We start from the raw sequence: 25,817 nt of genomic DNA, 5'->3' as shown, positions 1-25,817 counted from the left end.
CATTACTTCTGGGCGGAGGGTTGGTGAGATTGGGGCTCTGATGGCTTCTCCCCCCTTTTTGCGCTTTTGCGCTGACAAGGTCATTCTACTCCCGAGTCAGTTCTTTCTTCCTAAGGTGTTGTCTTCTTTTCACTGTCAGGAGGATGTTGTTCTCCTTGTGTTTTTTCCGGATCCTACCTCTCCTGAAGAGGTGCTCCTCCATTCGTTGGATGTGCTGAGGGCTCTCCGCATCTACTTGGAGCATACGGCTGGTTTCCGTAAGGTTGATTCCTTGTTTGTCACCTATGGCCTGTCGGGGCTGGGGCTTCGGCCTTCTTTGTCCACCTTGTCTCGTTGGGTCAGGGGCGCTGTGGTTTCTGCTTACGATTCGGCCCAATGTCCTCTCCCTTCTTCTGTTCAGGGTAGGTCGACCAGGGGTATTTCATCCTCCTGGGCCATGTTCAAAGGGGCCTCCTTGAGGGACATTTGTAATGCTGCCACTTGGGCTTCTCCCCATACTTTTGTTTCCCATTATCGACTTCAGTTGGGGATGGCGGCCTCTGCTGCCTTTGGGGCTCATGTCCTGTCTGCGGTACATGATTTGTGATGTGTACTATTTTCTGTTGATTAAAATGGACCTGTTTTCCTCGCACCTTTTGGTCTGTTTTTTTCTTACAATCACCGTGTGCTTGGGTATGGGCTCACTTGTAAGGAATGGGAGACAGGACGAGGAGGTAATGCCCAGTTACTCACCGGTAATATCCATTACTCCGAGTCCTGGTCTCCCCGTCCCATTCCTGAGCCCTTCCCTCCCTCCCTGTTTGGGTTTTCTTTGGGTGATTGTCTGTTTTGGTTCTGGGTTTTCTTTGGTATTCTCAGGATGTTCCGATGCTGCACTTCCCCCTTTATTGTCACGTGATAGTGACGCCATCTTGGGGGAAGTGTAAACAGCTCAGCTAGGCTAAAGGTTTCTGTGGAGCAGACTAACTGCTCACTTGCAAGGAATGGGACGGGGAGACCAGGACTCAGAGTAATGGATATTACTGGTGAGTAACCGGGCAATCCTGCAAGAGCTTTACGGACAAGTGTGTACTGGCAGTCTTTGAACACCCGTGGTCGCGCAGTCCTTGACCAAGCATGTGTAACTCGCTATTATCGCACAAATAACACTTGATGTAAATAGCCATACAGTAAGTACAATTTTAAAAATGGGGATATTAGTTGCTTACATATTTTAACACTGGATTACAAGCACTTGATTACAAATAAAATGTATCTTGTGTCCATGGTTCCTCTTCCCAGTGCGTTGTTTTTACTGTGCATCTCAAGGCTAGTATGTAATCTTTAGCGTCTGACACTTGTTTAAGAAGTTTAAGTTCTATTAATTGTCAGTCACCTACGGTAGGTATTTCAGTGGACCAATTGTAGAATTGTCAGTTATCAAAAGAGTGGACAGCTAATGTTTGTAGTATTCTATAAATGGATACTCTCCTCCAGGTGTAGGCCCTATTAGCACTCTTTATTAATGCAGTGGGCTCTCCTCTGCATTCTCTATTTTTACTTCACGCAACCATTATTTTCTGTTTATGTTCTTCTTGCACATAGTATTTGTTTCAAGGCAGCTTCTCTAAGGACATAGGGGCATATTATCAAGCAGGGTGTTAAAATTATCGAATAATTATCTATTATTCTAATAGAAGCCAATGTTCACACCAGAACATGGGTTATTATTGGAATTCACAAGACCATATTATCAAGCCCATTATCGCCGCTTTAGCAGAAGTTTTCTGCCACTAAAATGGCGATAATTGTTAACGCCTTGTTTGATAATATGCCCTTTAATGTGTTGGGAAACGTTAAAATTGAATTGTCAGTTTTAGTCTTGCAGATTAGTGTTTGTAATTACTCTTTGGATTTATCATCTAAAACTCAAATAGTGTTTTCTACTTCAGAGGGCTTTGTGAAAGTTGTCAAGACCAAGGCCTATTTCAATAGATACAAGCACAAATTACGTCGGAGGAGACGTGCGTTTTGCACAGCTACATTTGTATTAATTTCTATGTACATTTAGCAACCAAAACACATTGGTAAAAGCGATTGTTGTTTAGAACTCCAATAGCTCTAATTCTTGAAAATGTGTAAATGTGTGACCTATTGCATTGCAAATGCTTGTTTCTATAGCATTCAGATGAAGTAAATCGAATATCATAGGGTGCAAGACTGGATTGTTTGAAAAGGGACAATGCAAGCAGCAGCTTTACTCAAATAAGAATATAGCTTCCTTCGTAAACATGGAGGACAAAATATTTGTTCACTCTGAATGATGCATTTGTTGAACATCATTGACTCAGAAGCACAATAAGACGGCCTTCTAATAAATCATTTGTGTCTGACAATTTACCTTAATTACAGAGGCATGGTCACATAGTATCTTAATACATTTTCTTACTCAACCCTATCATTTTTCAAACGGGTTGGTGTATGGTGCTGGCCCCTTCCTGTGTTTATCTGGAAAAAAATGGGGGTTATTTAGAGTTTGTGGAGGAGTATCTTTTTTGCCAAACTGCCTCTATTTAGGGTTAAGCGAACTCTCATGCTTCTGGTGGGTCTGGTGGCTCACTGGCCTAATGCGCCCCTTGTAGGAGCCTCTGTTTGACCTCATGTTCACAGGTTCAAATCCGGGTAAGTCCACTCAGCCTTTTAACCTTCTGAGGGTGATAAATTGAGTATCATTGAGTTGGGTAACAATAAACATCTGTTATTCAGCACCAAGATACCCTAGTGTGAACGTGCGCTTTCCAAATACACGTGTTGTATTTCTGATTACCGAGATCCCGCGGAATCATTAGACCAATGGCCCCACAGACATTGTGCCATTGGTCTTAGTACCTGGTGGTCCCAAACAGAAAAAAATACAGATAACTACTACCCCCCATGATATACTCCAAGGGGGGTAGTGGTAATAAGTATTTCAAAAAGAAACTTCTGCTTTGGAAAAATAACAAAAATTGCTGAGCAGCTGCATGAAACAAGATATTTACTCTGGCGGTGGCTCCTCTGAACACCATGAGAACTCCACCAGGCAAGCAGAAACCTCTAAATATGGAGGGATGTAGTCTACTAGGGGCAGCATAATGCATGGAGAACTCCAGTACAGCTACCCCAATCCTAAGAGAATGTGACCTTCCCCAACTCCCTACCGTCATCACTAGAATACCTAGCAGTCACAGTCATAGTTCCATTGACAGAACTTATGACGAGAACGGCCGTCCTGGGACCGCCGTACTGGCGGTGGCGATTCGACCACCACCACCTATCTGCCCTATCACAAGTGTGGCAGTCAGACTGCCACAAGGCCCCCGTCTCTGCCGGTATTAAGGATCCCGCTGCAATGGCAGTCTTCAAAGAGCCTGAATATGCTGAGCATATTACGACCTGCATATCCACCACACTTTTAATATCTGAATCTGGGCCTGGGAGCGCGTGTGGGGGGGGCGTAGCATGTGCCCCTCTGGAATTGCACCCTCGTTCTTGCACAGTGTGGTCAGGAAGGTGCTGCAGGGTCTCTCATGGTGGCGGCATGCTTGTTAGGCTCTCCTATCAGCCTCACATACCACCACTATGAGACCGCCAAAGTATCACCCGCCCACCGTGGATTAAAGTAATAATCCGGAGGGCGGGATCACCCATGGCGGTATTCTTGGGACCGCAGCAGTTGCGGTCCCAGCTGAAGACGGCCAAAGGTCGTAATAAGGCCCTTACTGTGTTCATTTACTGCACCACTAGGTCATTTTTAAACAGTATCATCACTGGATTAAATTAAGTAAATGCCTCTTCTGGCCCCAACATTCTTCCAAATCTGACTCTAAAACAAAAAATCATATACAAAACATTCTCTTCCTCAGCTTCCTCCTGAACACAAACCCTCGCCAGCATATCCTGAGAGCGCCTACCCCTTCTTTCTTACCACTTCATCAGCTGACCTCATGAACTTCACAGCATTCTCAATCAAGTTGAACTCGCCCTACCCTAAAAAAAGCCTGACGACCCCCCTCTTCGACCTCTCAGACGCTTTCTTTCCACAAATACCTAAATAATGGTCTCTCTCCACTAATCTCACCATCCAAGACCTTTAGTCCTTCCTGCTTGACTGGAAACTAACCACTGTGCCTCAAGGTGGCAATGGTACCATAGTGTCCTTCCACTTCTTGACCTACAGATGCTCTTGACACTCCATCGCAGATTTCTAAAGGACAGCCTTTCACTTGTCATTGCCGGCCCAGCTGTTGAATAGTACTTCTCATATGTCTCTCTCTCAGTGCTCACTCTGTTTCCTGGTGCTCAACCCACCCACGCCTAGGCCCATGGCCGCCCGCCCGCCATGGTTCACTCCTCAATCTGTTGCTGTTGTCACTTTACATCACCTTCCTCAGTGCCGTTATCTCCTCTTTTAGCTTTCCTTACGATCTACACACAGATAATGCACACATTTCCTTTTGCTTTTCACTACTGACCAACAAATCCTCATCCACACCGCTAAACAAACCCCTCCTCTTCTCAGTTTCCTCTGATCCTAAATCCTGGCCACAGGGCATTTATTTCAGGGCCAAAAACTGCAGAAATCTGTGGGTGTTATTTGACTGAACGCGACGTCACCCCATCTCGACAGAGACTGCTAGATTGCAATTGCTCAGCTAAAATATTCACCGCCCATGCCAAGCGACATTGCTTGAATAAACGGGCTTAGCATGAGCACGTTAGGATTCTTGCATCAGCCTGCCTACCCTTTGACCTCCCAAAGCACTCTTTATCCCCACAAGAGATATTTATGAACTACACTACATGTGTAGTGCCCCACATCAGCAGCCTGTCTCTGATCACTGACAGCAAGAGTCTCTGGTTCAAGCTATTTCAAAATTCGGATTTTGTTCTTTCTTTCTGAAGTTTGCTATACCCCCACCATGACTCATTTATATCTCCTACACCGTGATAATATCAAACTGTTACCTGTGTGCCAGGGCGCCCTGTGCACAGTCTCCTTTCTGTCCACCACCATCCCCCGTTTTCCCTCCTTTAGGCTCCTGGCACAGAAACAGCGTTCCAGCTGATCTCAGGGCCACTGCAAGATTGTCCTGAAATCAAACCTGGTCACCCTTGATTCGCAAGAATAAAGCTCTTTCTCAAACTCGTGCACATTGCCTTGCTCACAGCTTGCTTCGATTCATCTATTAGAAATAGTTCATTTGTTTTATGACTCCAAAGTATTACTTGTTTAATCTCCTATTTGCAAATCAGTCTTACAACGTTAAAGATAACTGTCCAAACTGAGTTATATATGACTTATTGCTATATAAGTGATTACCTTAAAACAATGGCTCTCATTGGTATCATTTAGGAACATTATACGTTTACGAGCCAGAATTACCTCAGGCATTAATGCTCTTATGGGTCTAAGGGTTGTTCTTGTACCACAATATGATTTCTATATAAATCACTTTCACCCAAGCACTCTTGTCATCAACACAAAAATAAAACCTACCCTAATAACAACTGAATGAAACCCATCAGCACTGCTCCTCATTGTGGACCGAAGAAGTAGTAATGCATCTCAAAGATCTGCTAGGAACAGGCCATCATTGGCCACATCTCCAGCCTCTACTATGGCAAGAAAGAAAACACTTTTATATTGACCTAGATGGTTATTAATGCCCAAGAGCACATTAAAGTGGAGGATGGAAAGTCCTTGATAGAAATTCCATAGAGTCAGTCCACGAAGCAAGCAGAGGTTCAGTGATATCTTAGCAAGCCCACCAAGAGCAAGGAACATACGGTTGCTTAGCAGGCTAGGCCTGGCCACCTTATATAGTTATTCATAGAGCTTATAATTGAAACGCCTGCTCCCCGATAGATCACAAGTTATAATACGGAATCAAGCCCTGGACTAAAAATAGCCCACATAGAGGCTGCCATCATTCTGATACACATTGTCTGGCCTGGGTGTCATATACATGCAATCCTTAAAACAGGGAAGCCCACCAATTCCAAAAAGCTTGAACCCTGAGACCGAAAAAAAAGGAGGATTGTGGTGGCAACCAGCGAGGGAATAGGGGAAGGGAAAGAACAATAGCAGCTGGAGTCTCAATTGTTTGGACTGGGACAGTGATGATATTTGGGAATTAGTGAAGTTAAGAATCTGGCAAGAACCTAGAGAATAGCAAGTGAGAAATCTCTTCACTCTAGAATGACAGGAGGAAACAGGCTTTGAGACTAAGGAAGCAATGTGATGAAGAGATGGCTGCAGGAGGACTGCTGATCCTGAGTGATGATTCCCGAGGATCATCCCAGTCCCCAGACTAAAGTGCACACCCTCCATAGGGCACAGCAATGTCTAAGCGTGAGATGAAAACCCTGGGTATTATCCTTTTGCCCCTAGAGCACTATCTCCACCATGTTGTTGCTCTTCTAAATGGTGGCAGCCCAGGCCATATTCTAGGTGAAGAATCAGAGGATGCATGGAGAGCGCAGGGCAGGGGACGCTGAGTTACATGGTGGCCTGGGCCCTGAATATAATGCTGGTAAGTACCCCCTGTCATTTGTGGGAATCCATGATCCGGATGTCTGATTTAAATTCCCTGTGACCTTTGGGATAAAAGTACTGTTTTTAGATGCTGTCCACACTTGGAAAACCATTGGCTGCTGCCCAGTGTTGTTGGCCATGGACATATTCTGGCCTAAGCACACTATTTTCCCCCTAATGTGTGCATTATTTTCTATTGTCTATGCTCACTCAGTTTAGGAAACATTAGGGCATAAAATCTGATATTGTAGAACTTGACAGGAATCTATGATTGCTTGTGTTTCAGTTCAGCAGTGGCAGTTAGCTTGGCAGTTAGGGCTGGACTGCTCCTATTGGAGCAGGAACTAGACCGATTTGTATATATAGCTAGGTCTAATCTGAGGTATCATTGTGGGCTAAAATACCAATGTTCTGGGTTGCAGCCCGAATAATTATCAGTGGCTGATATTAATTCAAGCATCCCTTCCATCACTTTTTTGTTTACTTCAGTGTGATTCACTAGGTGTGATGGGTATTCCCAGATGTGGGTCCCGTGCTCACTTTGCCACTGGAACGAAGCTTCACCTGACAGAGGAGCCCCAACTAGGGCAAAACCGGTCTTGGGTTGCCTACTTTCCACTTCAGAGAGCACCTATCTTGGCAGTTCAGGCTCGACTGTTGCTATTGGAACAGGGTGAAGGCTGATTTGCATATAGCTGGATCTAAGCTGAAGTGGTATTGTAGTCAAAAAAAGTTGGTCTGGGATGTGGCCCAAGTAATTACCAGCGGCTGAGCTTAATTCAAGTATCTCTCCTGTCACTTTTTAGTTTACTTTTAAAACAACACCATTAGCATTGGAAATTGAGAAGAAGCTGCAAAATGTGGCACTATTAGTTGATATGTAGAAATGAAAAGGATGTAGATGAAAGGCACTCTCATATGGAGGTCTCAAATGGAGGTAAAGTAATGCATCATGATATTGAAGTTGCCATGTTTGGTTGATAAACAATGCAGGATTATGTCACCAGGAATGTGAGGAGGCTGTCCTGTGGGTACATTCCACCTACTTGTCCTCCAGGTTTATCGCTGGCTTGTGGCAATATCTTGGTCTGTGATCTTTTACAGGCCTGGCACATAACAAATTTCAATTTCCAAAAGACAGCCAGCAGTGGTGTTTCTGGATGGCACCGGTCAAATATCTTATAGTTGTCTTAAGCCCACTCATGGAGTTCTGACTGCCCCCAAAACTCAATCCTTGCTAAATATTTGTGAAATAACAGATTCCAAATGCTTCCTCTTTCTGGAGACAACAGCACCCTCAGACGCATTCCCATGCTGGCAGATTTGGTAGAGCGATATCTCAGAGGATCGATGCGATTTCTTTGGGCCATGAGTGGTGATACTGTGGCGGTACAGTGGGAGATACTGCCACGACGTTGTGAAATAATCCTTCTATTTTTGGCTTGAAAAAGGTTTATTCCAGAATTCAGGAATAACCTCAGCCAACCCGTATCTTTCTGCTGGATCCTCTAGCCTCTCCCTCAGCCAAAACAGAACAGTACAACATGAACCAATTGACATTATGCTCTAAGAATGCCATACATCTCCTATCTTCACAATACATAATTACATATATGTACTCCAACTATATGTACATATAAATAATTCAAAGATAGATAAGAGACATTTATATGAAGTTAATAACTTTTTGTATACAAATCTTTTATTTTTATTTATTCACTATGGTACCCTGGTGTCTTGCAATTTCTCATACACCTCTGTACACCGAGCACCACATCTACTTTTCCAACTCACCATTTTCTGTCACCCCAGAACCCTGAAAAAAGGTCGTACATGGTAATTTCACTACTCTGTTCGAATTGTAAATTCTATGATCTTCTGTTTTGAATGTATTTTGAACAGTTTTACAATGATCATCGGTTTCAAGAACTTGGACAACACATCACCTTTCCATGGGTTTCTTATTTTTACCATATCTCCAACTCGCACATCAGTAATCTTGACAGCTTTCCACTCATCATAGTTCTCTATGTATTCCTCCATTTTCTTCTCTGACCTGCATATCCATTTCTCTTTACTCACATCTTCAGCACTTGCATCCAGTCTTTTCTCCTTTACCCAAAAAGAACAGACTATGGTTATAGCTTTTCCTCGAGTGTGGTGTTACCCTTTACATCTTCACTTTATTCTATCATTTATTTATACATCAGTCTCATTCATATCACTTACCAATGACGTCTGAAAAGCTTCCTTAAACACTTTATTAAACCTTTCCATCATTCTATTTGCCTTAGGATGATATAATGCAGTCTCTTCTTATGCCCAATGCTCCTCTCTCTCAGAAAAACTTACATTTGTTTTGAGACCAGTTATACCTCATAATCGATCAAAATAATTGTTTAAAACCTTCCTTGCTGAAAATTTCTTCCAAGATATTATTAATATTCCTCATCTCCACTGCATTCACTTTTGCCTCCCAGGCCAGGAGGAAAATATAACGATAACTACAGTTAAAAGAATGCCACAGGTTGGTCTTCAAAGAATCTCATTCACCTCACCTGGACAGCCAATGCCGCAAATGACTCTTGATCTTTTACTAAGCATGCATGGTGCTGAAATAGGAAAAATGTGACTTGTGAGTGCAGGACAGACTAAACATTGCAAAGTTACTGTTGCAATGGAAAACATGTGTGCTGCAACAGTCAATGTAAAAAGACTCTGCATCAATCAGCAGTGCAGTTGTGTAGGAGGAGCTCAAGAACATACAGGGCATTTTGACTATTTTTAGAGTAAAGAGATTAGAACCGCATAGGCAAGTCTTTTAACTTCAGTTCTTAACTATTTGCCTATTTCTACAATGTATGGGACAGAGCAGTATTTAATCTGGGTAGAAAAACCAGAACATATATTTTATCTCACGAGGTCCAGGTTATATACAATTCAATTTTTGGTTGCTTTCCCTATCTCTGGCTCCTGGTTTGATTCTCTTCCGGATTGCCCATATAATCACCTCTCATTACAAATGACAGCGCACTTTATACTTTTTTTAAACGTTATATGGTAGCTTGATAAGATGCTTTTTACTACCACTCTTAAAGCATAAGCACTTTACATTGCACCAAGAAGGGATTGATTTTTTAAAAATGTTTAAATATCCCTACGATTTGTTTCTCTGTCCTGAACTATATTTTGTCTGCATTAAAACTGAGGAGGAGGTATGCTTCATAAGGATACATATTTCAGCTCTGACTGGACTACCAATAGTTTTAAACCAGCAATAATTACCAGGGGTGCCCATACAGTAATTAATTGTATGCAATTGCCCAAATGTTTACATAGATTATATTCAATGATGTTTTAAATCTGTTTTTAATTTGATATGTGAAGCCTTTTATGACCTCTGAATACGAAAAACTAAACGAAGTATGATGTATTTTAATTCGGTGTTTTTATGGTCATTGCTATGACCGAATGAAGACTATTGAACTGAACTGAACTGACTTTTTTTACCATGGGTGTTTCACAAAGGTGATAGCAGACTTATTTTCTCTGTCTAGTGCTGGAGTTGCTGAAGACCATAAATGGCTTTTGTCATAATAAATAGCAGGAATACTTGTTGATGGCCCCAAGACACACTAGCTAGTATGACTTTGTTTTACCAGATGCTCTCAGTATTGCAAACCATTGTTTTTGAACTGCAAAAGCTGCATATCAAGTGGCGGAAATCGTTTGCAAAGAAATATCCAAAAATCCAAACCTGGTGTATTGAAAACAAGGAGTAACCCATTTGGTAGGTATTTCTGTAGAGAAAGTGTTGCTGGCCAGCTATCGGAAACGACCAATCATCTGAAAATTAGCAGAAGGAAATAACCAATACTCACCAGATCATAAAAGGTAAAAGAGCCACAAAGGTAAATCAAAGACAATTTGTATTACATGCTGGATCAAGTCAACATGTCTTCGAAAGTTCAGTCCTTCCTTAAAGTCCTTTTTGTTGAGTAAGAAAAGGACTCAGTTCTGATTACGTTCACTTGTTATAGGTTACAGGAGAAGAGTACTCACTCAGTACAATGTTTGTTCTGTGCATCAAGGACAAAAATAGCAGATAATCTGAAGCTACTTTCACCCCATATTTGGTCAACTATCAACCATTTGACAACACACTCCACTTTCCAACTCAAGAAATCATTGATGATCACTTATTGTTCTGGGATGGAAATCAGTCCTCTGGTAGCCGTTTCATCGATATTATGACCAACCCTGTTTAGGATCCTGATGTGGTTGATGAATCACAAAACAATATTGTAAAGGGAAAGAGGTAGGAGGGACTCTTGGATTTGAAAATCAAAAGAAGGTCATCCAGAAAATGGATAAATATGTAGGCCCCATGATATGAGACTAAGATGAAGATGTGTTATTATATAACGAGGGAGAATCCCTTACTTTGGGAAAGAATGGAAACCTCTTTATTCTAAAAAAATAAACTGACATGAACAGGACACAGATAAAAGCCTATTAATCCATAAAACATCAAGGAAAGGGAAGCTTCATGCTTCACAGACAGAAAAGGGAAGCATATGCAAATGGAAATATTGGACAAACATCTTAATATGATGGTGAAAGCAGATGACACACACATGTGGAATAATGAGTATATAATGACATAAAAAGAGGTAGGTTTACAGCCAATCGTGTCATGAAGTTAAGATGAAGTTGAGTATTGGGCTAGAAATTGAAAACTTAATTTGCACCTTATACAAATGTATGTGGTAAAGCTAGGGCAAATGGTTGTGTTGCATAAATAAAGTTGTTTTTATCAAAAAAAGTGGAATGTTATATCCTAAAGAGTTGGTATGAATATCATTTGAGATAAATATGGATAATAAACCTCATTAAGTTAACCAAGAGATCACCACTTTACAGATGAAGAAATGAAATCTTGGTGAAATCTAACAGAACTGGAGGAGGAGTCATGTGGTATACAGAGAAATAGCAGGAGTGGTGTGATGTTGAGGTAGAGTCTCTTAGTACGGCGATACAATATAGTCTTAGGATTTGGTGGAAGGTAAGGAAGCACAAGATGTGGAAGTTAACAAGGAGTTTTTTGGCCTCTATGCAGTGTAACAAGTATCATGGTATAGATGGTATCTCCAGATGTAAAGGTGATGAAGATTTCACTATATCGGGAGGATTTAACATCATGTGATATCAAAACAGGTAAGTACTTAAATCATATAGTATTAATGAACAATCTCATAATGCTCTTTCTAGATTGAGAAGCCTTTTATAATGCTTTGCGCACAGGGAATGAAGCCCATGGTGGTCCTGTTTCTGTGACTTTAGTGGTGGGTTCTTGTGATCTGACCCCATCACTCTGTCCTTTTAACTTTGGTCATCATTGCTTTCCCCAACATAATTTAGACTGTCCCTTACTTTGATATGGCTCTTGCACCCAAACAGTCTAAGACTGGAGTTAGAGTAATAAATTCCTCAATTCTAAATAATAGTTACTGAGGTTATGGCAGTGAGTAGTGGTGTTCAAAGTGTTGGTAAAGATCAATGACAGACAAACCTGATGAGTTAATGCGATATGTAGATTTAAAGCCGATGGTTTGAAGCTGGAGTAGGAATCATATGATATGTGTATGTAAGAATAGTCTCAAGATTGAGAGATGGAGTAGTTTGCTTATGGTACGCAGATATAGGAGTCATCTCATGATATGAAAAGAGACAGCGAATCTCATGATATAATAAAACAGAAATCTCATAACAAGGAGCCTTACTACATGGTATCAGCAGCTGAACCTCCTCAAATAAGAGTATAGTGAGGAACCTCCTGTACAAGATCATAAGAAGAGCATTTATACAAACGTCAAACATCTACTGGGCAGTAGGTTTCTTTTCTTCAAACCCAGCAATAACATAGTTATATATAATTGACATAGCTATGCGGTTCTCATTCCCGTAAAAATATACACTGATAGTCACTGTACAATGTATATGTACACATATATATGAAGAAGGTTTTTACAACAGCAATCCATGTGAAGAGAAGTCCTGGTGTCTACAGAAGGGGTGTTGCCATCACAGTACTGCAGACATAGGGGATACAGAGTGAGCCCTGGCACACATACTAAGCACAGCATCCTATGTGCAGTCTGCTGAAAGCTTGTTTTCAGACATCCAGGCTTGATTGCCTGCATTTTAGTTACAAGCACAAGAAGCAACCACACAAATAAATGTTGCTTTCTTGATTTTGAAGATTAGGAACTTTTCAAGGAAAGACACTACTGGGTGCAACTGTTCACGAGCAGCTGATGGGGCTGGCACTCAGGCTCAAGAATATCCACATTCATGCTCTCTCTCTCCCCCTCACTGACAACCCCAGGCACACATACACAATATCCACCCTGTAGTCAGCCTTATGTCTAGATCAGTGCAGATGGTGATGAAGAGACATCTTTCCACCTCTAAGACATTCATAAACTCTTGTCTTAGAAACACACTCAGTGTGGCAGAAATCATGAATCAGTTGCACTATTAATGGTCGTCTCGGGCCATGTCTCAATTAATCTGGGCCTTAGATAGAGATTCAAGTGGCCATTGCAGATCACTGTCTTATTCATCTGATGCTTCTCTCTTGTTCACTTATTCTGTGCACATAGGTAATGTGTTAGCACAGGACACATGTTTACATTGAGCTGAGGGCATCACTGGTTAAATGAGAGCCCACATGGACAACTGCACCGAATTGGGATGTGTGGAGAGTGGAAAAGAAAGAGATGGGGTTCATGTTGACTTCACAAAATGTCCAGATTTCTCTTCAGTATTCCCTGCACATAGAAATAAATCAACAGGGGTTTTCTGTCCTTTTCCTGGTCCTCAGAGCACCCTGGGAGGTTACCAGAGAAGAGAGTTGTTGAATCTTCAGATCCCTCTGCTATAAGATGAGGCACAACCATCAGTATAGGGAAAAGGACACAGATTTTGTAGTTCCCCACCATGTTCGGGGGCTCAGTCTGAGTAGATAATGAAGCCAGAAAAGGTGCTGTACTTGTTGTTGTTCCCGCCGTGGGCTTTGCCCCCATCAAGCTTAACATAGACCTCGTCGCCGGCGTCCAGGTGAAGAATGACACTGTTGCTGGCATAGTCGTAGTTCTGGTCAGCGTCCTGGGCGATGGCACTTGCCCTTACCTGGGAGGAGGAAGGAGAGAAAGGTACAAAATCAGGTCAAGGTCACTAGAGTAGCAGCAGTATGACTTCCACCAATCCCCACTCCTTGGATTACTGTATCCCAATGGATTAACCGACTGTCTTCTACCTACATCTCCTATTACATTGAGGTTAGAACCTGTCTCATTATATTGTAAGATATCTGTGAAGAAGAGAAGATTACTGCACATTGAAACAAATCTGCACTCCATCAAAATACTCTTGATTAATGACTTATTTGTGAAGGATGGAGTCAACCACCTTATAGTGCTTTGGATTCGGGCCCTTTCCAAACAGTTTTGAACACTGCCATGCTCACACTGAAGCATAATGTTGGTCCTCAGTTCATGAAGTGAAAAAAACTAGGTAACTCCTGTAACTGTCCACTAGTTTCTGCCATGTTCAGCCTCAGACATGGGCTGCCTTTGCAAAAGCATTTCAATCACCAACTCATCACCACTATCCACTATAACTATAACTTTGAGAGTCATCAGCAAAAATTTTGATTTAAACCCAAAGTAAGAGACAATGAAAGATGAATGAATGGCATAAAGGGGACAGTAGAGAACCCAGAACATAACCCTGAGGAACTCTGAGTTGCAAAGCAAACATGCAGATACAGTACCCTGCCAGAGTAGATTAGATATGGGAGAAACAAGCCCAAATGAGATCAGTGATACCTAGTGAGGAGAAAGAATTCAATGCCTTCTCGTCAAGTGCATCACTTGTCCTCTGTCATGTGTGCTTTATTTTACTACTTACCCCTAAATAGCTTATGGAAGCGTTTGCCTCAGACTTTCCTGACTTGACCAAGATCTGTTGACACTTTCAAAATAGTTTAGAATCACAAAAAGTCTCGGGGAAATCAGGTTGAATCAGTACATCCGCCAAATATATAAACACAGGCATACGTACAGGCGACCATAAGGGGCAAAAGAGACACAAGAGTCCAAAGTACTCTTTGGTTCAGGATGGCAGGCCCTCACCCATGTAATATGTGCCAAACCTTATCCTTGGGCCCCTCCTGGCATGGATCTTAGAGATCAAGGTACAACACATTATATTTTTTGGTCGAGCCTAGAGTCAGCGCGTATGCGCTGCTCTGGTAGACTTGTTGTAGTGGAGTAAGTTATAGAAGCCCCACCGACTCTCTGCCGATATTTGCCATTGGCTTGTGTCAGTGTCCTTCGTAACTGCTGCCTTCGGATTTGTAAAGAGCTTGTTAATCCCTCCTTAGTACCGCCTTGTCTTCATTTGTATCCTCCCATGGTGACTGGCTCTTTTAATTCGGTTGTTACATGATAAGTGTTCTAAAGCCTGTAATCCCCCTATTTTCTTGATTGAGTTTCTCTTACTGCAGGCACAACGTTAAATTGCAAGGTGCCGTGCTTTATATTCTACTAAACAACAAAGATGACCAGATATATTCATTCAATATAGTACCACTACACCTAGCCAATAATCCTAAGTGGGCAAACTTTTCAGTTAGTAATTTTTACTTGTTTCCATATTTTTACAAGAATATTTCAATATATCCAAAAATCAAAAAACACTCTTATAAAGACATTCACATTTGACACCATAATTTGCCCACTGCACAAAAATAGAAACATATCACCTGTATATTTTTCTCGATGTTGCTCAGTCCTCTCCTCCGTGACTAGTAAAGAACCGATTAGGTAAGATGGCTAAAAGTCTAGATTTGAGATAATGGTGATTTTCTGACCATCTCTACAGATATAATGAAGTATCTACATCGTATGGCCAAACAATCTGTTTATGCCTGTGTACTAATTTTACTGAGTTTTCGTCTGTTCTGGTGCATTGTTTCTTTTTCTTTTTCTTTACTAGTCATGGAGGAGAGGACTGAGCAACATCGAGAAAAATATACAGGTGATATTTTTCTATTTTTGTGCAGTAGCCATTAACATCAAGGTCCTGAAGAAAGCAGTGACATATTTAGAGTCACAATTGCTGAAACATGTTGACCCTGCTGACTTGCAGATATTATGTTAAATCTGCTTGTTTCCTCACATTTTAATATTGGGAGTATTGAGGGAACTTAATAAAAATCCACTCAATTACTACCTAATTTTAACATTGCACTTTTTTCATCACCATTTATTTTTGGCACTGTAATTCAGCTACCCACATAAAAATAACTTTCCGGTCCAACCCTAAGTACAGCTTTTTATTTTCTTGAAGTTGTCTATCTATCAATATCACACTTGTAGACAGACTGTACTTTCTCCTGGGTAAGGAGAGCCCAAATGATGTATAGGGCGGTACCGGGCGGGAGCTGATGGGCACTTTTTTTCCAAATTCAGGAATTTGAGTACAGTATGACACATAATTTCACATATTGGTCCATCTCACAGCACTTTGTCTGATGTTTACACAGTAGGATTGTAGCATTTCTCGACCCCTAGACATTCCTTTCGTTTTAATTTTGTTTATCTTCAACTGTACGCGACCTCGGACCCTCCTGCACCCTTGGATTTCTAGTAAACTTTTTTTTTTATTAACCATGGAGCCCATTTCATGGGCCGCCATACACGTTAAATTTCAAGGCGCCATGCTTTATATTCTAGCACAGCACCCACTTTCATCATTTTTCTTTAAAATGCTCGGGTGCCAAGCTGCTTAGCATAGCGCCCGTTTTCATAGGTTTTTTTCATCTTCAACTTTACGCAAACTCGGACCCTCCTGCACCCCTGGATTTCTGGTAAACATATTTTCTGTCTCAACGAGCATCATCTTTATTTATGACCATGAGTATTTCTTTTGTTTTCACTCTTTTAAAATGTGCATTATGCTGTTTAAGCATTCAGGAGTACACCACTGACAAGTGGGATACCAGGGTCTTGTTTGGTTTATTCTGGATCTTACGGTTTCTCAAAATAAACCCTAAAGTAATGATTATTCATTAGTGTAACCTTTATTCACTAAGGGCCAAAATGTAAGCTTCCTGGTGACTCATTCTTGTTTAAACAAGCATTGGAAATGCAATAGGTCTCGCATTAGAAAAGTAGGAGCTATTGGTCTTGAAAATGATGTTTTTTTTTGTGTGTAGTTTTTTGAAATAGCTAAATTGATAGCTTTGTCATTTACAATGCCAATAGTTTTAACTTTTGTGAATGTGACACCTATAGCATTTGGAATGCAACATGGTTTGTATTTACGTGACTTTGATGGCAGCTCTTGTTGTTATGCCACGTTTCTAGAGAGCAGGAGAGTGCAGCAGGGGATAGAAGCACAGCCCTGCAAGCTGAGCATCCTCCCATCGCACACCCATCTGTGGCTTGAGTGGTGTGAGGGTGAGGGGTGTGTGGGTGAGGGATGTGAGGGTGAGGGGTGTGAGCGTGAGGGGTGTGAGGGTGAGGGGGTGTGAGGGTGAGGGGGTGTGAGTGTGTGTGATGGTGAGGTTGAGTGAGGGGTTGTGAGGCTGAGTGTGTGAGACGGTGTGTGTCTGTAAGTATCAAATGTATGTTGGTCAATGGGATTGAGGCTGTATGTACCCTCAATCAATCAATCAATCAATCATAGGCATTTATAGAGCGCTCTACTTACCCGGAGGGTCTCAAGGCGCTAGGGGGGGGGGGTGCTGCTACTGCCCGAACAGCCAGGTCTTGAGCTTCTTCCTGAAGGCGAGGTGGTCTTGGGTCAGGCGCAGGTGGGTCGGGAGGGAGTTCCAGGTCTTGGCGGCCAGGTAGGAGAAGGACCTTCCTCCTGTTGTCGTTCTTCGGATGCGGGGGACGGCGGCGAGGGCGTGACTGGCTGATCGGAGGTGTCGTTTGGGAGCGTAGAAGTTGATGCGGTTGTTGAGGTAGCTCGGGCCTTGATCGTGAAGAGCTTTGTGTGCGTGGGTAAGGAGACGGAAGGTGATTCTCTTGTTGACCGGGAGCCAGTGCAGGTCTCTTAGGTGTCCGGAGATGTGGCTGTGTCGTGGGATGTCGAGGATGAGTCTGGCTCAGGCGTTCTGGATCCGTTGGAGTCTCTTCTGGAGCTTGGCGGTGGTTCCGGCGTAGAGGGCGTTGCCGTAGTCCAGTCGGCTGGTGACGAGTGCCTGGGTGACAGTCTTCCTGGTCTCGGTGGGGATCCACCGGAAGATCTTCCGTAGCATGCGCAGGGTGTTGAAGCATGACGAGGAGACGGCGTTGACTTGCTTGGTCATGGAGAGGGAGGAGTCCAGGATGAAGCCCAGGTTGCGTGCGTGGTCTGTCGGTTTGGGTGCGGTGCCCAGGGCGGGGGGCCACCAGGAGTCGTCCCAGGCGGAGGGCGAGGATCCCAGGATGAGGACTTCCGTCTTGTCCGAGTTCAGCTTCAGGCGGCTGGTCGACATCCACTCGGCTACCTCTTTCATTCCTTCGTGAAGGTTGGCTCTGGCGGCGGCGGGGTTGTTGGTCAGGGAGAGGATCAGCTGGGTATCGTCGGCGTAGGAGATGATGTTGAGGTTGTGTTGGCGTGCGATGGCCGCGAGGGGGCTCATGTAGACGTTGAAGAGGGTTGGGCTCAGCGAGGATCCTTGAGGGACGCCGCAGATGACTTCGGTGGCCTCTGACTTGTACGGTGGTAGACGTACTCTCTGTGTTCTTCCGTCGAGGAAGGAGATGATCCATTCCAGCGCCTTCTCCTGGATTCCGACGTTGCTGAGGCGATGCACTAGGGTGCGGTGGCAGACGGTGTCGAAGGCCGCGGAGAGGTCTAGTAGGATGAGGGCCGCTGTTTCTCCGTTGTCCATCAGGGTTCGGATGTCATCGGTGGCAGCGATGAGGGCGGTCTCGGTGCTGTGGTTGGCTCGGAAGCCAGACTGTGAGGGGTCGAGGGATCCGTTCGTCTCGAGGAAGGCGGCCAGCTGCTTGTTGACGGTCTTCTCGATGACTTTGGCTGGGAACGGGAGCAGCGAGATGGGGCGGTAATTCTTGAGCTCGGTGGGGTCCGCTGTTGGTTTCTTGAGTAGAGCGCTGAGTTCGGCATGCTTCCAGCTCTCAGGGAAGGTGGCGGTGGTGAAGGAGGTGTTGATGATGTCACGCAGGTGGGGTGCGATGACGGCGTCGGGCTTGTTGAAGACGTGGTGAGGGCAGGGGTCGGTCGGAGATCCGGAGTGGATGGAGTTCATCATGCGGATGGTTTCTTCGGTGCAGATCGGAGTCCAGGCGCGGAGGGTGGTGGTGGGGGGCGGTGGTTCGGTCGAGTTGGACGTGGCGTTCGTCGGTTGGGTGTTGAAGCTGTTGTGTATGTCCGCGATCTTGTTGTGGAAGTAGGAGGCGAGGGAGTTGCAGAGTTCTTGCGATGGGGTGATGTCGTTGTTTCCGGCGTTGGGGTTGGAGAGCTCTTTCACGATGTTGAAGAGTTCCTTGCTGTTGTGTGCGTTGTTATCCAGCCGGTCCTTGAATGCGGTTTTCTTGGTGTCGCGGATCAGTTGGTGATGCTTCCGGGTGGCAAGCTTGAGGGTGGTCATGTTGTCCGGTGTTGGCTCCCTTCTCCAGGCTTTCTCGAGGGCTCTGCAGTTCTTCTTGGAGCTCTTGAGTTCGTCGGTGAACCACGGGGCCTTCTTGCTGCCGGGTCTGCTGGGCGGGGTCCTCAGTGGGGCGAGTTCGTCCGCGCAGTTGCTGATCCACTTCGTGAGGTTGTTGGCGGCCTGGCTGGGGTTCGCTGAGCTGGCGGGAGGGTGCTGGCTCAGGGAAGCGGCGAGCTGGTCGGCTGTGATCTTGCTCCAGCTTCTGCGGGCGACCTGTTGCTGGTGGTGGTGGGTCGTCGTTCTTCTGAAGGTGAAGTGGACGCAGCTGTGGTCCGTCCAGTGGAGTCCTGTGGCGTGGCTGAAGGCGATGTCTTTGCTGGATGAGAAGACGGCGTCGATTGTGTGTCCGGCGAGGTGGGTGGGGGTGGTCACCAGCTGCTTGAGTCCGAGGTTGGCGAGGTTGTCGAGCAGGGTGGTGGTGTTGCGGTCGTTGTTGTTCTCCAGGTGGAAGTTGAGGTCCCCCAGGAGGATGTAGTCAGCGGAGGGGAGGGCATGCGGGCTGACGAAGTCGGCGATGTCCTCGCTGAATTGGGTGCGTGGTCCCGGGGGTCGGTAGATCAGGGTGCCTCTGAGGGTGGTCTTCGGGTCGGTGTGGATCTGGAAGTGTAGGTGTTCGGCGGTAGTCAGGATGTCGTCGGTGAAGGTCGTGATGCGGATGGTGTCCCTATGGATGGTGGCGATGCCTCCTCCCGTCTGGTTGGCGGTGCGGTCCCTCCGGGTGATCTTGTAGCCCTCTGGGATGGCGATGGCGATGTCGGGCGCTGAGGAGGCGTTCATCCAGGTCTCCGTGAGGAAGGCAACGTCAGGAGCAGTGGTGTCGATGAGGTTCCAGAGTTCGATGGCGTGTCTGTGGACTGAGCGGGTGTTGAGCAGGATGCACTTGAGGTGGTTGCTGCTGGTGTTCGTCTTGGCGGGTGCTGGTGCGAGGCAGGTCCGGATGCAGATGAACTTGCAGGCGGTACAGCAGAAGGGTCCGTGGGTGCGTCTCGGCGTGGCTCGGTAGCATCCTGGGAGTCGGCCGGTGTTGAGTGCGTTGAGGGTGGCGGCGTCGTACGTCCGGCGGGTGGGCTGGGAACTGCGGGGGCCAGGGGTCCTGGCACTGGGCGCGGTCCAGGCACGGACGGGCGCAGACGGGCTTACCTTTGGCGCACCTTCGGCGCTCAGTCGGTGCTCCCGCTGTGCGCGTCCGCTGCGCGGTCGCTGAGGGGGCGTCATAAGAAGGGATCCATGAGGGCGGGTCAGCTGTGAGGCGGGGAGCGCGTTGTCCTATCAGCAGGCGGGGGGGCGGGGTCGCGGCAAATACTGGCGCGAAAATCGAGTCGGGCGGCCCTGCGGCGGCTGGGGCGGCGATCGAGGCGGGCGGCCCTGCGGCGGCTGGGGCGCCGGGCTGGAGTGGCGTCAGCAGGCAGCAGTCAGGCAGCAGGTAGGAGGCAGGCAGCAGGCGGGGGGCGTGGGGGCAACCAGGCCGAGGGCACAGTGGTCGCTGCAGAAAGGAGGTCGGGGTCCGCTTAAGAAGGGATCCGTGAGGGCGGGTCAGCTGTGAGGCGGGGAGCGCGTTGTCCTATCAGCAGGCGGGGGGGCGGGGTCGCGGCAAAAACCGGCGCGAAAATCGAGTCGGGCGGCCCTGCGGCGGCTGGGGCGCCGGGCTGGAGTGGCGATCGAGGCGGGCGGCCCTGCGGCGGCTGGGGCGCCGGGCTGGAGTGGCGTCAGCAGGCAGCAGTCAGGCAGCAGGTAGGAGGCAGGCAGCAGGCGGGGAGCGTGGGGGCAACCAGGCCGAGGGCACAGTGGTCGCTAAGAGAACGTAAGTCGTAACTTGTAAGCTTTAAGTCTGTGTGCAAAATGTGAACTATAGGAGTTTTGTTAAAAAAAGCGTCACGTTTCCAGTGTTTTTTTTTCTTTCAGTGGGATGTGTTTTTTTTGTTGTTGTTGTTGGGGTTCTAGGGCTAACAACCGGCTCGCATCCTGCTGTTCAAATTAGCATATCCCAAAAGCAACTTCACAACTGATTAGAATCTTGACGACGGCTCTTAAAGCACTCTAGCATCCTGTAGTTTTGTTTACAAAAGCCTTGGAGTCTGGGGCCTGTGTGTTTATGTAAATGGAATTGAAGAGTGGTCCGAGCGGTACAGACGTATTGGTGGGTGTTGTGGGGGTTGGGTGGAGTGTTTAGTGAAGTGGATGGGAGAGAGGCTCTGTGTTTGTTTCGTTCGTAAAAAGCAATCTCCCTTATGACCCAAAAGACATACTGTAAATTTTCGCATTTATTTATTGTCCTCAAGCATTGTAAATGTTATAGTAACGTTATTCCAATGATGGCAACATCGGAAATTTTTATTAGGTGCAAGCCTAGAGATACAATCCCCCAAATTTCCATAGCACGCTGTAGAGGGAGGGGGGGAAATAGTAGGCCTGCTGAATGGTGGTGAGTCTGTGTCTTTTATTAAGTTTGTACACAAGTATGTTTAAAGTAAAGCTAGCCATCCCTCCTGTGCCTCGAAGTTGCTCTCAGTTTTGTGTTTGTGGTGTGGCGAAGTGGTATGAGCTGATGTATGCTGCTGAATGGGACAGAGGGTGGATGCTTCTGATTTAAAATAATGTGCACGTTTTTTTTCTTTGTTTTGAGCCGATGTATGTGAATGTATCGAATATATGATGTTGAATGAGAGAGATGCTGGTTGATTTGTGTGTGAATAGGGAAATTTATACAAAGGTGTTGCGAAATGGTATGAGCTGATGTATGCTGCTCAATGGGAGAGAGGCTGGCTGAAGAGGAATTAAAGGAGTTTGCACGTCTTCTTTCATTTCTTTGGTCTGTATATTTGAGTGTAGAAAGAAAGGGGAGAGGGGGCCAGGAGGGGAGAGACGGACCTGCGGCGATTTCCGAAAGGAGTTTGCACGTCTTCTTTTAATTCTTGAATGTGAGCACGGCTGTATTGCAGTGCCTGTTTGTGCCCAAGTATTTTGTACTGAAAGTTATACACCCCTACAGTGACTCGAAGTTGTGATGCGAGCCTAGAGTATGAATGTATACAATGTATGCTGAGAGGTGGCCAGGAGGGGAGAGACGGCCCGGCGGGGATTTCAGTTTGAACTCGTTTGTTTTTGTGGACTGTATGAGCGTGCTAGAAAGGAAAGGGAGAGGGGGCCAGGAGGGGAGAGACGGACCGGCGGCGATTTCAGAAAGGAGTTTGCACGTCTTCTTTTAATTCTTTAGGCTGCGATTTTTGTGGACTGTATGAGCGTGCTAGAAAGAAAGGGGAGAGGGGGCCAGGAGGGGAGAGACGGACCGGCGTCGATTTCAGTTTCAAGTCGTTTGTTTATTGTGGACTGTATGGGCGTGCTAGAGAAAGGGGAGAGGGGGCCAGGAGGGGAGAGACGGACCGGCGCCCGTCAAAGCGAAAGCCGTGGCAGTGAATAAATTAGGGGAGGAGAAATGCCTGAGGCACAGCGCATGCTGGGAATAGCCGTGGGAGGGAGCCTTGACGCTTTCATGTGCACGCGCTTTTAATGTCAATGCGCTTGCGCATTGAGGTTAAATTTCACGGGCACTGCAAGGAATCGCCATGAAATCGCACAAGTTGGTTGAAGTCTGTTTAAGCCCCCATAGTCTCGCAAGCTCAATGCGCATGCTCATTGACAGGCGAGACCTAAAAACGAGATTGACTAGTAAACCCAGAAATACCATGGCAGCAGCATTCAGGTCACTTTCACTTCGAGAACGTTATTCCTATGTCCAGGGCATGAGTCAGGGTTACACACGGGTGGACGGCGTCCACCCACTTTTTTCACAGGGTGGATGTCGTCCACCCTGCCAAGAAGTTGGGCTCCACTAAAAAAGACGCTGAATTCACCCTGGTGTCATTTCTAAACACCGGGACACTTTCAGCAGCACCTGCACGTTATCTGCTTTCGATCCACAACAATGTGCAGGTGGGCTGGGATGGAGTGCTCCTATTTCTGACTCCTGCTGGGCCCATAACAAAAGCCGAATTTGAGGGGTCATCAGGCCTCCTTTTGTTCAAGTCTCCTGGCTGGCAGCAGTCAGGAGCCTCACACCTAGAAGCAAATGCAGCAGAGGGGAAACAAAGGCTCACACCTTGTTAGCACTTCACACATACTTAAGAGGGCGGATTTTCACTTTGTTCATGCTCTATTTAGGAGATATGAATGCACTGTAAGAAAGTCAGATGTGTTGACCTTTCCCAGTATTTGCACAAAATAAATAGCATTTAGATAGCACATACTACCCCTGAGGAGGCATTGTAATAATTTAAATATCACTATTTATTCCTTTAAAGCACTATTGGTAGAGGAAGCTTTACGCTGACAAAAGGCAACATTGGTTTATGTGAAGCTTACAAAAGTGTGAATCTTCTGCCTAAATCAGGAGGATTTGCAAAGATACTCAAATGTGCTCGAGTGTACTCATAATTGACCTGCTAGACATATATGTGAGAGCTTAAGATCAGATGTCACTTCTTGTGATGCCACTTCCTGTGATGTCACGTGCTGTGATGTCATGCGCTTCACGTGCCGTGATGTCACGCGCTGTGATGCCACCTGCATACTGATTAATTAGATTAGTCCCCCCACTTCTTTTTTTAGGACTTGCGCCCTGCCTATGTCGATGTGCAACAAGGATGATGCGCATTACATTCAGCGTTTTAAACGCGGTTGCAGGGAGAACATAATATCCACACGAGTCTATTGCATTGAACGGCAGGAAGTTATGCAGTTTTAACACAATTGGGGTAAACATTTTGCCCATATTCTAGACAGTTGGTAAACAGAAGTAGCGATGTTTAGATTATTTTTACCGAACAGCATAGAAACAGAATTTTCTATTTCTTTGTTTACGAGATTCGTTTCATGCATTCATGATTGGTACATCTATAGTGGTCGTTAATAGCAGGTACGTCCTTATAAGTGATAAATATTCGACGAAGGGAAAGTGGAACCTTTTCTTTTTATTTCCCCTGATTTTCGGTTAACATTTGCAGACCCTGCACTGAAGAGAGTTCGACCAGAATATTTATACACAGCGAGAGCGTTACACAACCATATTGTGTTGTAAGTACTAATCGTCATAGTCAGATTCTCAACTTTCAGTCTCGAGCACGGGAGACATTGCAAATAGTGCTCACCACTCCATAGCGTGAACCCCGCGAACCCATCCCCAAAGTAAATTAGCAAAGCTAGTAAGCCTCAAAGACGCAACTAGTTGACTTTCACAATGCTTGTCTTTTGGGGGGAGGGAGGCAGAAGGAGTCTGGCTACTGACCACTTTAATTCATTAAACCTCATGTTAAAAGCTCTTTAAAATAGCACAATAACAGGCCTTAAAAAATTATAAATGCTACCCGACGTGTAGGTATTGTGACTTGAATAATGTGCTCGACCTAACCGTAATGCACTTGACCCATAAACTGACCTTCAGTTGTATGATCCTATGCTAATATTTTTTATTTCAGAATCACCTTTATTCTTTTTCACATAAGGGTATCTTAATGTGTAAATTCAGTATGTTTGTGTACAAAAAACCTTGCATTCAATAGATTAAATTTGTACTCCGTGTATACAACAAGAATCTGCATATAGTATTTGAACTGCTCCTGTAATGAAATTGACCTTTTCATACGTGTACTTTTTTGGTCCAAATTGACAGAAATAAAGAAATAATAGGATAAAAACAAATTGCAACACTTTACTTGGTGACATGCAAATAAAAAATATTTGCTGAAACACGATTTCCACACACAGTTTGTGCGCTATACAGTTTCATTAGTAAAACTGCATGTCAATGCCCAGTTGGTGCCCATTTCTGTGGAAAGTGTGAGATCTGTAAATGACCATGTGCTAACACATCATACTTTGGTAATATATTTATTAGTAGTGAGAAATTTTAAACACTAACGGAGAAATATTTCTGCTGCCATCCCGATGACAATGCTATTAGTGAACTAAGAGGCAAGTCAGTGGTCATGTGTACCCCATATGTAGGCTAGATTCTTGTTGTATTATTATTATTAAATTAAATTTATACGGCGCTCAGCTACCCAGAGGTTTCCCGGCGCTATAGGACCACACGCAACAGAGAGAACCACGTCTACTGATTAAATAGCCAGGTTTTAAGGCCTTTACAAAAGATCTTATGGCTGGTTTCATCCCGCTTGGGATCCCCTACTTGGGAATATCCTGGTCAGCGACAGCCATCGACAGAAACCGACCCCTTGAGTGTAACAGGATTAATGCCAGCATCATCGGGAACTAATTGAATTTCAAATCACACAAGACCTCGTCATATTACCAGCGCTTACCTGGCCGCGGACCCCAGACTTGACGATTTTCTGGCCGCCACACGGGAGGCTGACTGTCGGCGAGCCAGGGAGATGGCCGGTCTCTCTTAGGTGCATTGTCTCCCGCTGCCGGCCACACAGAAAACAAGGTCCGCTGTCCGGTGATACTCGATATGGTCCCGGGCGTCCCGCCGACCATTACGGCGTGATCCTGAGAACTGGAGCTGCTGTT

General features: G+C 45.2%; 1 protein-coding gene across 1 annotated transcript in view; it reads right to left on the bottom strand.

The window, feature by feature from the left end:
* Positions 1-8,272: 8,272 nt before the first annotated feature.
* Positions 8,273-25,817, bottom strand: part of C1QL1 (complement C1q like 1) — a 421,304-nt gene continuing 403,759 nt past the window's right edge. The window contains exon 2 of the mRNA XM_078641389.1: positions 8,273-13,750. Within this exon, the coding sequence (XP_078497515.1) occupies positions 13,571-13,750 (180 nt within the window). The 3' untranslated portion in view covers positions 8,273-13,570. The remainder of the gene's footprint in view (positions 13,751-25,817) is intronic.

Source organism: Lissotriton helveticus, chromosome 5_1 (genome assembly GCF_964261635.1).
Source record: "Lissotriton helveticus chromosome 5_1, aLisHel1.1, whole genome shotgun sequence".
Lineage (NCBI taxonomy): Eukaryota > Metazoa > Chordata > Amphibia > Caudata > Salamandridae > Lissotriton > Lissotriton helveticus.
This window is presented reverse-complemented; position numbering and strand designations above follow the sequence as displayed.